The sequence below is a fragment of the Ranitomeya variabilis genome, chromosome 2 (genome assembly GCF_051348905.1).
Source record: "Ranitomeya variabilis isolate aRanVar5 chromosome 2, aRanVar5.hap1, whole genome shotgun sequence".
In the NCBI taxonomy this organism is placed as follows: domain Eukaryota; kingdom Metazoa; phylum Chordata; class Amphibia; order Anura; family Dendrobatidae; genus Ranitomeya; species Ranitomeya variabilis.
Genome location: NC_135233.1, coordinates 172,131,932 through 172,144,311, shown reverse-complemented (window position 1 = coordinate 172,144,311; position 12,380 = coordinate 172,131,932). Strand labels below are relative to the sequence as shown.

General features: G+C 41.4%; 1 protein-coding gene across 28 annotated transcripts in view; it reads right to left on the bottom strand.

Annotated features, from left to right (window-relative positions):
* AFDN (afadin, adherens junction formation factor) overlaps positions 1-12,380 on the bottom strand; it is a 359,169-nt gene that overhangs the window by 277,759 nt on the left and 69,030 nt on the right. For all 28 annotated transcript variants that reach the window (XM_077283193.1, XM_077283195.1, XM_077283199.1 and 25 more), the window contains exon 5: positions 9,933-10,093. In XM_077283193.1, the coding sequence (XP_077139308.1) occupies positions 9,933-10,093 (161 nt within the window). The remainder of the gene's footprint in view (positions 1-9,932; positions 10,094-12,380) is intronic.

Sequence of the window (12,380 nt, the reverse complement as noted above, 5' to 3'; positions counted from 1 at the left end):
GACAGCGGCATAGAGAGGGATCGCGCAGGGACGGGGGCTCCCTGCGCTCTCCCACCAGAGCAGCGCGATGAGATCGCGCTGCTCCGGTGACCTGGAAGGAGTCCCCGGATCCAAGATGGCCGCGGGACTCCTTCCGGGTCATAAGATGACCCTGCTTGCCGGCGTCTGCTGAGAATTCCTCATAGCAGGAGCCGGCAAGCCTCTGCAATGTGCCTGTCAGATCGGTGATCTGACAGAGTGCTGTGCACACTCTCAGATCACCGATCTGTGATGTCCCCCCCTGGAACAAAGAAAAAAAGTAAAAAAAAAATAAATTTCCACATGTGTAAAAAAAATAAATAAATAAATTCCTAAATAAAGAAAAAAAAAAAAAATATATTCCCATAAATACATTTCTTTATCTAAATAAAAAAAAACACCACACAATAAAAGTACACATATTTAGTATCGCCGCGTCCGTAACGACCCCACCTATAAAACTATCACTAGTTAACCCCTTCAATGAACACCGTAAAAAAAATTAAAAAAAAACGAGGCAAAAAACAACGCTTTATTCTCATACCGCCAAACAAAAAGTGGAATAACACGCGATCAAAAAGACGGATATAAATAACCATGGTACCGCTGAAAACGTCATCTTGTCCCGCAAAAAAAAAGCCGCCATACAGCATCATCAGCAGAAAAATAAAAAAGTTATAGCTCTCAGAATAAAGCGATGCAAAAACAATTATTTTTTTATATAAAATAGTTTTTATTGTGTAAAAGCGCCAAAACATAAAAAAATTACATAAATGAGGTATCGCTGTAATCGTACTGACCCGAAGAATAAAACTGCTTTATCCTTTTTACCAAACGCGGAACGGTATAAACGCCCCCCCTAAAAGAATTTCAGGAATTGCTGGTTTTTGTTCATTCCGCCTCCCAAAAATCGGAATAAAAAGCGATCAAAAAATGCCATGTACCCGAAAATGGTACCAATAAAAACATCAACTCGTCCTGCAAAAAACAAGATCTCACATGACTCTGTGGACCAAAATATGGAAAAATTATAGCTCTCAAAATGTGGTGATGCAAAAACTATTTTTTGCAATAAAAAGCGTCTTTTAGTGTGTGATGGCTGCCAACCATAAAAATCCGCACAAAAAACGCTATAAAAGTAAATCAAATCCCCCTTCATCACCCCCTTAGTTAGGAAAAATAATAAAATTTTAAAAAATATATTTATTTCCATTTTCCCGTTAGGCTACTTTCACACTAGCGTCGGTACGGGGCCGTCGCACTGCGTCGGCCCGACGTACCGACGCATACTGTGCAAGCGCCGCACAACGGGGGCAGCGGATGCTGTTTTTCCACGCATCCGCTGCCCCATTGTGAGGTGCGGGGAGGTGGGGGCGGAGTTCCAGCCGCGCATGCGCGGTCGGAAATGGTGGACCGTCGGCACAAAAAAAAGTTACATGTAACGTTTTTTGCTGCCGGCAGTCCGCCACAACACGACGCAACCGTCGCACGACGCTTGCGACGTGTGTCAATACGTCGCTAATGTTAGTCTATGGGGAAAAAACGCATCCTGCAGATGACTTTGCAGGATGCGTTTTTTCGCCAAAACGATGCATTGCGACGTATGCAAAAAAACGCTAGTGTGAAAGTAGCGCTAGGGTTAGGACTAGGGTTAGGGTTTCAGTTAGAATTGGGGAGTTTTCACTGTTTAGGCACATCAGGGGCTCTCCAAACGCGACATGGCGTCCGATCTCAAAGCGTTTGCGTTAAAAACGCATGCGTTTTTATAGAAAAAAACCAGAACACACTGAAAAGTCACCCACCACCATCAAGGTGATAAAGGGATCCAAACCCTAACCCTACCCCTAAACTCATCCCTAACCGTTTAATGAACATTTTCTGACAGTCATAGTGCCACGTTATTTCAGTGCCACGTTATTTCAGTGCCACGTTATTTCAGTGCCACGATATTTCAGTGAAATACGTGGCACTGAAATATCGTGGCATTTACGTTAAATACGTGGCACTGAAATATCGTGGCATTTACGTTAAATACGTGGCACTGAAATATCGTGGCATTTACGTTAAATACGTGGCACTGAAATATCGTGGCATTTACGTTAAATACGTGGCACTGAAATATCGTGGCATTTACGTTAAATACGTGGCACTGAAATATCGTGGCATTTACGTTAAATACGTGGCACTTATATACGTGGCATTTACGTTAAATACGTGGCACTTATATACGTGGCATTTACGTTATATACGTGGCACTTATATACGTGGCACTTATATACGTGGCACTTATATACGTGGCACTTATATACGTGGCACTTATATACGTGGCACTTATATACGTGGCACTTATATACGTGGCACTTATATACGTGGCACTTATATACGTGGCACTTATATACGTGGCACTTATATACGTGGCACTTATATACGTGGCACTTATATACGTGGCACTTATATACGTGGCACTTATATACGTGGCACTTATATACGTGGCACTTATATACGTGGCACTTATATACGTGGCACTTATATACGTGGCACTTATATACGTGGCACTTATATACGTGGCACTTATATACGTGGCACTTATATACGTGGCACTTATATACGTGGCACTTATATACGTGGCACTTATATACGTGGCACTTATATACGTGGCACTTATATACGTGGCACTTATATACGTGGCACTTATATACGTGGCACTTATATACGTGGCACTTATATACGTGGCACTTATATACGTGGCCACTGAAATATTGTGGCACTTATATACGTATATAAACGTATTTCAGTGCCACGTATTTCAGTGCCACGTATTTCAGGTTAGGGTTAGGGGTAGGGTTAGGGTTTTTTGGTTTTTTCTTGTTTTCTTGTGTTTTTCTATAAAAACGCATGCGTCTAAAAAACGCATGCGTTTTACCGCATTTACATGCGTTTTTTTACACATGCGTTTTTTAAAAAAACGCATGCTGATAAAAACGCAAGTGTGAAACCAGCCTTACCCTTGGGAAAATAAAAACATGGGGGCTAAAATATAATTTTCGTGGAAAAAAATATATTTTTCATTTTCGCGGCTCTGCGTTATAAACTGTAGTGAAGCACTTGGGGGTTCAAAGTTCTCACAACACATCTAGATAAGTTCCGTGGGGGGTCTAGTTTCCAATATGGGGTCACTTGTGGGGGGTTTCTACTGTTTAGGTACATCAGGGGCTCTGCAAATGCAACATGACACCTGCAGACCAATCCATCTAAGTCTGCATTTCAAACGGCGCTCCTTCCCTTCCGAGCTCTGCCGTGCGCACAAACAGTGGTTCCCCCCCATATATGGGGTATCAGCGTACTCAGGACAAATTGGACAACAACTTTTGTTGTCCAATTTCTCCTGTTACCCTTGGGAAAATAAAAATGTGGGGGCTAAAATATAATTTTCGTGGAAAAAAAAATATTTTTTATTTTCACGGCTCTGCGTGATAAACTGTAGTGAAACACTTGTTGGTTCAAAGTTCTCACAACACATCTAGATAAGTTCCTTGGGGGGTCTAGTTTCCAATATGGGGTCACTTGTGGGGGGTTTCTACTGTTTAGGTACATCAGGGGCTCTGCAAATGCAACATGACACCTGCAGACCAATCCATCTAAGTCTGCATTTCAAACGGCGCTCCTTCCCTTCCGAGCTCTGCCGTGCGCCCAAACAGTGGTTCCCCCCAATGTATGGGGTATCAGCGTACTCAGGACAAATTGGACAATAACTTTTGTGGTCCAATTTCTCCTGTTACCCTTGGGGGAAAAAAATTGCGGGCTAAAACATCATTTTGTGGAAAGAAAAAATGATTTTTTAATTTTCACAGCGCTACATTCTAAACTTTAGTGAAACAACTGGGGGTTAAAAGTGCTCACCACACATCTAAATAAGTTCCTTAGGGGGTCTTCTTTCCAAAATGGTGTCACTTGTGGGGGTTTCCACTGTTTAGGCACATCAGGGGCTCTCCAAACACGACATGGGTTCCGATCTCAATTCCAGCCAATTTTGCATTGAAAAGTCAAATGGCGCTCCTTCCCTTCCGAGCTCTGCCATGCGCCCAAACAGTGGTTTATCCCCATATATGAAGTATCAGCGTACTCAGGACAAATTGCACAACAACTTTTGGGGTCCAATTTATCCTGCTACCCTTGGGAAAATAAAAAATTTGGGGCAAAAAGATCATTTTTTGTGAAAATTAATATTAATTTTTTTTACGGCTCTACATTATAAACTTCTGTGAAGCACTTGGAGGTTCAAAGTGCTCACCACACATCTAGATTAGTTCCTTAGAGGGTCTACTTTCCAAAATGGTGTCACTTGTGGGGGTTTCCACTGTTTAGGCACGTCAGGGGCTCTCCAAACACGACATGGGTTCCGATCTCAATTCCAGCCAATTTTGCATTGAAAAGTCAAATGGCGCTCCTTCCCTTCCGAGCTCTGCCATGTGCCCAATCAATGGTTTATCCCAACATGTGGGGTATCGGCGTACTCAGGACAAATTGTACAACGACTTTTTTGGTCCAATTTCTCCTGTTACCCTTGGTAAAATAAAACAAATTGGATCTGAAGTAAAAATTTTGTGAAAAAAAAGTTAAATGTTCAATTTTTTTTAAACATTCCAAAAATTCCTGTGAAGCACCTGAAGGGTTAATAAACTTTTTGAATGTGGTTTAGAGTACCTTGAGGGGTGCAGTTTTTAGAATGGTGTCACTTTTGGACATTTTCTGTCATATAGACCCCTCAAAGTCACTTCAAGTGTGAGGTGGTCCGTAAAAAAAATGGTTTTGCAAATTTTGTTGCAAAAATGAGAAATCGCTGGTCAACTTTTAACCCTTATAACTCCCTAACAAAAAAAAATTATGTTTCCAAAATTGTGCTGATGTAAAGCAGACATGTGGGAAATGTTGTTTATTAACTATATTATGTGATATGACTCTCTAATTTAAGGGCATAAAAACAAAAAATTTGAAAATTGCTAAATTTTCATAATTTTCGACAAATTTCTGTTTTTTTCACAAATAAATGCAAGTCATATCGAAGAAGTTTTACCACTATCATAAAGTACAATATGTCACGAGAAAACAGTCTCAGAATCACCAGGATCCGTTGAAGCATTTCAGAGTTATGACCTCATAAAGTGACAGTGGTCAGAATTGTAAAAATTGGCCGTGTCACTTAGGTGAAAACAGGCTTTGGGGTGAAGGGGTTAAATTTTTTCAATCGCTGGAAAAAAAAAATTTTTGATGGCACCTTCCCTTTAAGGGAAGATCTTAATTGTGTAGACTGGAACCATGCCATGGTAACTGGGGATACGGACAATAAATGGGGCATGTTTAAGGATATAGGACTAGAATCCTGTAGAAAACGAATACCCTCTGGCTATATAATGTGCAGGAACCAAAAGAAACCATTATGGATAAATATGACTGTAACAAAGGGTATTAAAAACCTTGAAGGCCGAGAATACAGAAATTGAGATCTCCATAAGAAATGTAAAAAAACTAAATCAAGTTGCAACGTTATCTACAGAGAAACAAAAAGCCAGTAACATTAAAATATATTCCCAATTTTTTTATAAATACATCAATGCCAAAAATAAAAGAAAAAAAACAGATGGTATTGGTCCCTTAAAAGATAAGAGAATTATAGATTACAAAGAAAAGGCTGAGATATTAAACAGGCACTTTTCAGCCGTGTTCACCAACGAACTGTCTGTTACAGGGATCATTCAACAAGGCAAAAATCAAAATTCACAACAGGATATAACTAGCTTAATAAAAAAAATAAAAAAAATGACACTTCGGAGGGGATCTCATTGATATGCATAAATACATGTGCCAGTCCCTTGTAAAGACCACCCATGACTCATTCCTTCCAAAGACCATGTGTCTGAGAAAATGTAAACATTGACAAATCCCCTGGCCCTGATGGCATTTATCCATGGATACTGAGGGAATTGAGAAGAAATCCCATGTCCATGCAATCCCTTGTCCACTATGTGCCTATAGACAACTGCGGATCACCCCCAGACACTGAAATGTGGCACACCTTTCCAGACTGCAGCATGTCAATTTCACCAATAAAATGTATTGAACGCGGCGAATCCGCATCGTTCAGTTAGCTTGCGCAGATTTACCTGCCTTCAATAGATGGCAGCACTTTGGACGCAGCGAACATGTGCTGCATCCAAAGCGCGGCTAGTTCTGGATCGTGGGCATCTGCCCATATCTCTCTTGTAACTGGGCTGGTGCTACAGGATTGGAGGATGGCTGATGTGGTACCGATAAATAAGAAGCGTAAGGAGGTAGATCCAGGTAACGACAGTCTGGTAAGTCTGACATCAGCAATGTGCAAAGTTTTTTTAAGGCATTGTAAGAGATGACCTGCAGAGAAATATTGCAGGGAATACTATAATAACTGACAACCAGCACGTATTCATGAAGAATAAGTCATGTCTAGCTAAAATATTGAGCTTCTGTGAAGAGGAAAGTGCAAATATGGATGTCTGTAACTCAGCTGATGTGATTTATCTGTACTTTGCAAAGGCATTTGATCCTGTACCACATAACAGCCGTATACTGAAGTTACAGAAGCAGGGACTGGGGGAAACTATATGCAGATGGGAAAAGGAATTGGCTAAATGACCGGAAACAAAGTCATCATTAGGGATGAGCGAATAGATTCAGATAACTCCTTATCCGAATAGCTTTATCACTTACCGATTAGCTGCATCGGGAACCCGCATACCTGGAGCGCTACTGATAATCAGCTGTTCGGCTCTGCAGCTGCATGTGTCGCGGCTGTGTGACAGTCACAATACACAGGCTCTCCATGCATGTGTTATGGCAGTGACACATGCAGCTGCGGCGCCGAACAGCTCATTATTGGGAGCGTTCCAGTTATCCAGGATACCGATGCAGCTATACGGATAAGGAGTTATCCAAATGTATTCGCTCATTCCTAGTCATCATAAATGGAACGTTCTCTAAATGGGATATAGTCAGCAGTGGGGACCGCAGGGATCTGTGCTAGGACTGATTCTTTTTAACCTCCTTATTAATGACCTTATGGATGGAATTGAGAGTAAAATGTCAGTCTTAGCTGACGACACCAAACTATTCAGGATATTAAAATCTGCCTTTGACACTATAATATTGCAAAACAACCTGGATAAGACGACTGAATGAGCAAACACTTGGCAAATTGGTTTAATGTAGATAAATGTAGAGTAATGAACCTAAGACGCAGAAATCCTATTGCTGCATATACCTTAAATGGGAGCATACTTAGGACTACAGGACAGGAGAAGGACTCGTGTATTCTGGTTACAAGTAAGCTGAGCAGCACTAATCAATGTCAAGCAGCAGCCGCAAAAGCAAACAAGATTTTTGGGTGTATAAAAATAACTAAAGTCCTGCGATCCCAAAGTATTATTATTATAAGTCACTTGTGAGGCCACATCTATAATATGGGATCCAGTTTTGGGTCCACATTTAAAGGATATTCAGCAATTAGAGTCCGTTCAAAGGAAGGCAACTAGATTATTAAAAGGGATGAAAGGCCTCTCATATGGTGAAAGGCTGGAAAAATTGGGCTTGTTTAGCTTGGGGAAAAAAAAAGAAAAGACACCTCAGAGGGGATCTCATTTATATGCATAAATACATGTGCCAGTCCATTGTACTGACCACCCCATGACTCATTCCTTCCAAAGACCATGCTGAGGACTAGGGGGCACTCATTACGTGTGGAAGAAATGAGATTCGGGCAGCTAAATAGGAAAGGATTCTTTACAGTTAGAGCAGTCAGACTGTGGAATGTACTACCACAAGAGGTAGTAATGGCAGACACTAACAACTTTTAAAATTTCCTCAATGCACATAACATTGCGGGTTATAGTTAATTTAGTTATGAAATGCACAATTGGTGGAGAAAAGTTGTACCTGATGGACCTAGGTCTTTTTTCAAACTATGTAACTATCAGTCAGCCCAATGTTGTTATACAATTCTGTAAATTGCTTGAGGGTTAAAAATTTTAGTTGGGAGAATCTGATTGTGTCGCTGATTATTCAGAATAAGCTGTAGAGGGAACCTGGACATGTGGAGCGCGCCGGCTGATCAGCTGTCCGGCGCAGCAGCTGCATGTGTCGCGGCTGTGTCACAGCACATGCATGGAGAGCCTGTGTGTTGGGGTCTCCATGCATGTAATGTGACAGAGACGCGACACATGCAGCTGTAGCAGCGGACAGCTGATCAGCCGACGCACTCCACCTATCCGGGCTCCCTCTGCAGCTTATTCCGAAACCGCTACTGCTTACAGAATAAGCAGGGACTCGATCAAATTCGCTCAACTCTATTGAAAATGCCTACTACAACCCTAGATGAATTCCTCAAGAGTTGTACTTTCCAAAATGGGGTTACTTGTAGGGGGTTTCTGCTGTTTTACCTACTCAGTGTCTCTTCAAATGTGACATGGCATTCACAATCTATTCCAGCCAAAATTGCGCTCCAAAATTTGATTGGCGCTCCTTCCCTTTCCAGCCCTGCCGTATGCGCAACTAGTAGTTTTCCACCACGTATGGGGCATCGGAGTAGTCAATTGTGGCGCAATTTCTCCTGATACCCTTGTGAAAATAAGTAATTTGGGGCTAATGCAACTTTCTGTGGAAATAATGTGATTTTTTATTTTCACGGCTCAACGTTATAAAATTCTGTGATGCACCTGCAGATTCAAGGTGCTCGCCACACATCTAAATAAGTTCTTTGAGGGGTGTGGTTTCCACTGTTTACACACATCAAGGGCTTTGCAAATGCATCATGGCATCAGTCATCTATTCCAGCCAAATTTCTGCTCCAGAAGTCAAAGGGTGCTCCTTCCCTTCTGTGTACTTCAACAGTACGTTTTCCACCAGATATGGGTTATCAACATACTACGGAGTAACTGCTCAACAAATTGTATGGTCTATTTTCTACCGTTACGCTTTTAAAAATGCAAACTTTGGAGTAAATCAATATTTTGGTGGGAAGTAAAATTTTTTCCTTTCACATTGCTTCAATTCTGGTAAAGCCCTTAAAGTGATCATACACTTCTTGAGCGTGGTTATGAGCACTTTGAGCGGTAGAGTCTTTATAATGGTCTCATTGATGGGTATTTTCTGTCACATAGGCCCCTCAAAGTCACTTCAAACAACATGTGGTCCTTAAAAAAATTTGTTTGGTAAGTTTTGTCGTAAAAATGAGAAAATTACTGAAACTTTCAACCCTCCGAAATTCCTAACAAAAAAAAGGATCTTTAAAAAAAATTATGCCGATGTGAAGTAGAAATGTGGTGAACGTTATTTACGGTATTATCTATTTTGTGTGATAGAACCATCTCGTTTAAGGGCATAAAAAAGTAAGGTTTGAAAATTGCAAGCTTTTAAATTTGTCATGATTTACGGTTACTTCTGAAAACATTGAAAATGTATCCCCTCAAATTTACCACAAATATGAAGTACAAAATGTCATGAACAAAGTGTCTCAGAATCACTGGGATTCGTTGAAGCATTCCAAAGTAATTAGCAGATAAGAATTTTAAAAAATTGGCCTGGTCAGGAAGGTGAAGGTGAATACAGGCTGGGAGGTGAAGGGGTTAAGGACTTGTTCACACTATTTTTGCTGCTGCAAAAAAACACAACAACAACAACACACACGCAATGTTTTACTATGGCATGTATAACGTATACCCGAGTGTCCCGTGTCTGAAACCTGCAAATTCCCCCCAGCGCACAGTGCAATGGCTGGGGTAAATCATAAGTCTGCAATCACAGAGAGTGACGGACTTATCAGTTTTGACAGGACAACCCTTTTAAAATTACACAATCGTTAAAACACAAAACAAACATCTCCTTACCAGAGTCTGGTCGACCATCGGAACTTCGAAACTCTTGCATTCTCTTTTCTAGCTTCTGCTGTCTTCTCCTTTTCATCACCACTTCTGGATTGGATATGGTACGTGTAAAGCTGGTTTCTGGCATATCTTTGTAAACTTCAGCAGCAAAGTGGGAGTTCTCACTTGAACAATGAACAAAGTTAAAGAATTTTTTATCAGTGGGCATGAACATTTTTACAAATCTACAAATACACTCATGGCCGGAAGTGTTAGCACCCTTGAAATTTTAATAGAAAAGTAATTTCTCCCAGAAAATTATTGCAATTACACAAGTTTTGTTATACACATTTATTTCTTTTTTGTGTATTGACACAAAAAAACGAAAAAAGGCAAAATTGGACAATTTCGCACCAAACCTCAAATATGGGATGAAAAAAATGGTTGGCACCTTCCAAAATAGTGAGTAAATAACTGTTTCAAGCATGTGATGCTCTTTCAAACTCACCTGTGGGAAGTAACAGGTGTGGGCAATATGAGAAATCAGACCTGAAACCAGACTAAAAAAAAGTGAGACATTGACTCAATCTTTGTATTGTGTGTCTGTGTGTGCCAAGGAGAACAGAAAGCAGAGAAGAGAATGGTCTGAGGACTTGAGAATCAAAATGATTTTAGAACAGCAACAATCTCAAGGAAGGTACAAGCCCATCTCCAGAGATCTTTATGTATCTTTATGCACGGCGTGCAACAATCAAAAAAGTTTACAACCCATGGCACTGTAGCTAATCTCCCTGTACATGGACCGCAAAGAAAAATTGATGAAATGGTGAAACGCAAGATAGTCCGGATGGTGAATAATCAGCCCAATCAAGTTCCAAAGAAAATCAAGCTGTTCTGCAGGCTCAGGGTGCATTAGTGTCAGAGAGAACTACAGCATATGTCGACATTTGAATGGAATGAAACGCTATGGCATAAGACCCAGGAGGACCCCACTGCAGACACAGACATAAAGCTAGCCTGCAGTTTGCCAAATGTACGCGAGTAAGCCAAAATCCTTCTAGGAAAGGATATTGTGGTCAGATGAGACCAAGATAGATATTTTTGGTAAAGCACATCATTCTACTGTTTACCGAAAAAGGAATGAAGCCTACAAAGAAAAAGAACACAGTACCTAAAATCAAATAGGGTGGAGGTTCAAAGAGGTTTTGTAGTTGGTTTGCTGCCTTTGGCACTCGGAGCCTTGACTGTGTGCAAGGCATCATGAAATCTGAAATTACCACAGCGATTTGGGTCTCAATATATTGCCCAGGGTCAGAAAGCTCGATGTGCGTCCTAGAAGCACCCACAAATGGATAGAAACAAAAAGCTAGAGCATACTGAAATTGCCAGCAATGAGTCTAAATCCAAATCCCATTGTACACCAGTAGAGAGATGTTAAAATTGCTGTTGTTAGGAGAAGGTGCCTTCAAATATGAGAGACATACAGCAGTTTGTAAAAGAAGAGTGGTCAAAAATTCCAGTTGAGGGGTGGAAGAAGCTTGTTGATGGTTATAGGAAGCTATTGATTTCAGTTTTTTACTCCAAAAGAGTGTGCAACCAAATATTAAGTTGAGGGTGCCAATAATTTTGTCTGGCCCATTTATGGGGTTGTGTGTGAAATTATGTCCAATTTGCCTTTTTTTTTCAGTTTTTTTTTGTGTTGTTCCAATACACACAAAGGAAAAACGTGTATAACAAAACATGTGTAATCACAATAATTTTCAGAAACAATTTCAAGGGTGCCAACACTATCAGCCATAACTAATCATCCAAGAGCTGCATGCAGCATTCATGTGCACAATGTGTGACCCCTAAAGGAGGAGGTAAATTCTATTGCACGCTGCTTTTCTAAAAATGATGGGGAGCCCGTGCATACCAGGATGGGGATGAAGAGGCCGTGCATACCAGGATAGGGATGAGGAGGCCGTGCATACCAGGATGGGGATGAAGAGGCCGTGCATACCAGGATGGGGATGAAGAGGCCGTGCATACCAGGATGGGGATGAAGAGGCCGTGCATACCAGGATGGGGATGAAGAGGCCGTGCATACCAGGATGGGGATGAAGAGGCCGTGCATACCAGGATAGGGATGAAGAGACCGTGCATACCAGGATGGGGATGAGGAGGCCGTGCATACCAGGATGGGGATGAAGAGGTCGTCCATGCCAGGATGGGGATGAAGAGGCCGTGCATACCAGGATAGGGATGAAGAGACCGTGCATACCAGGATGGGGATGAAGAGGCCGTGCATACCAGGATGGGGATGAAGAGGCAGTGCATATCAGGATGGGGATGAGGAGGCCGTGCATGCCAGGATGAGGATGAAGAGGCCGTGCATACCAGGATGGGGATGAAGAGGCCGTGCATACCAGGATAGGGATGAAGAGGCCGTGCATACCAGGATGGGGATGAAGAATACGTGCATACCAGGAT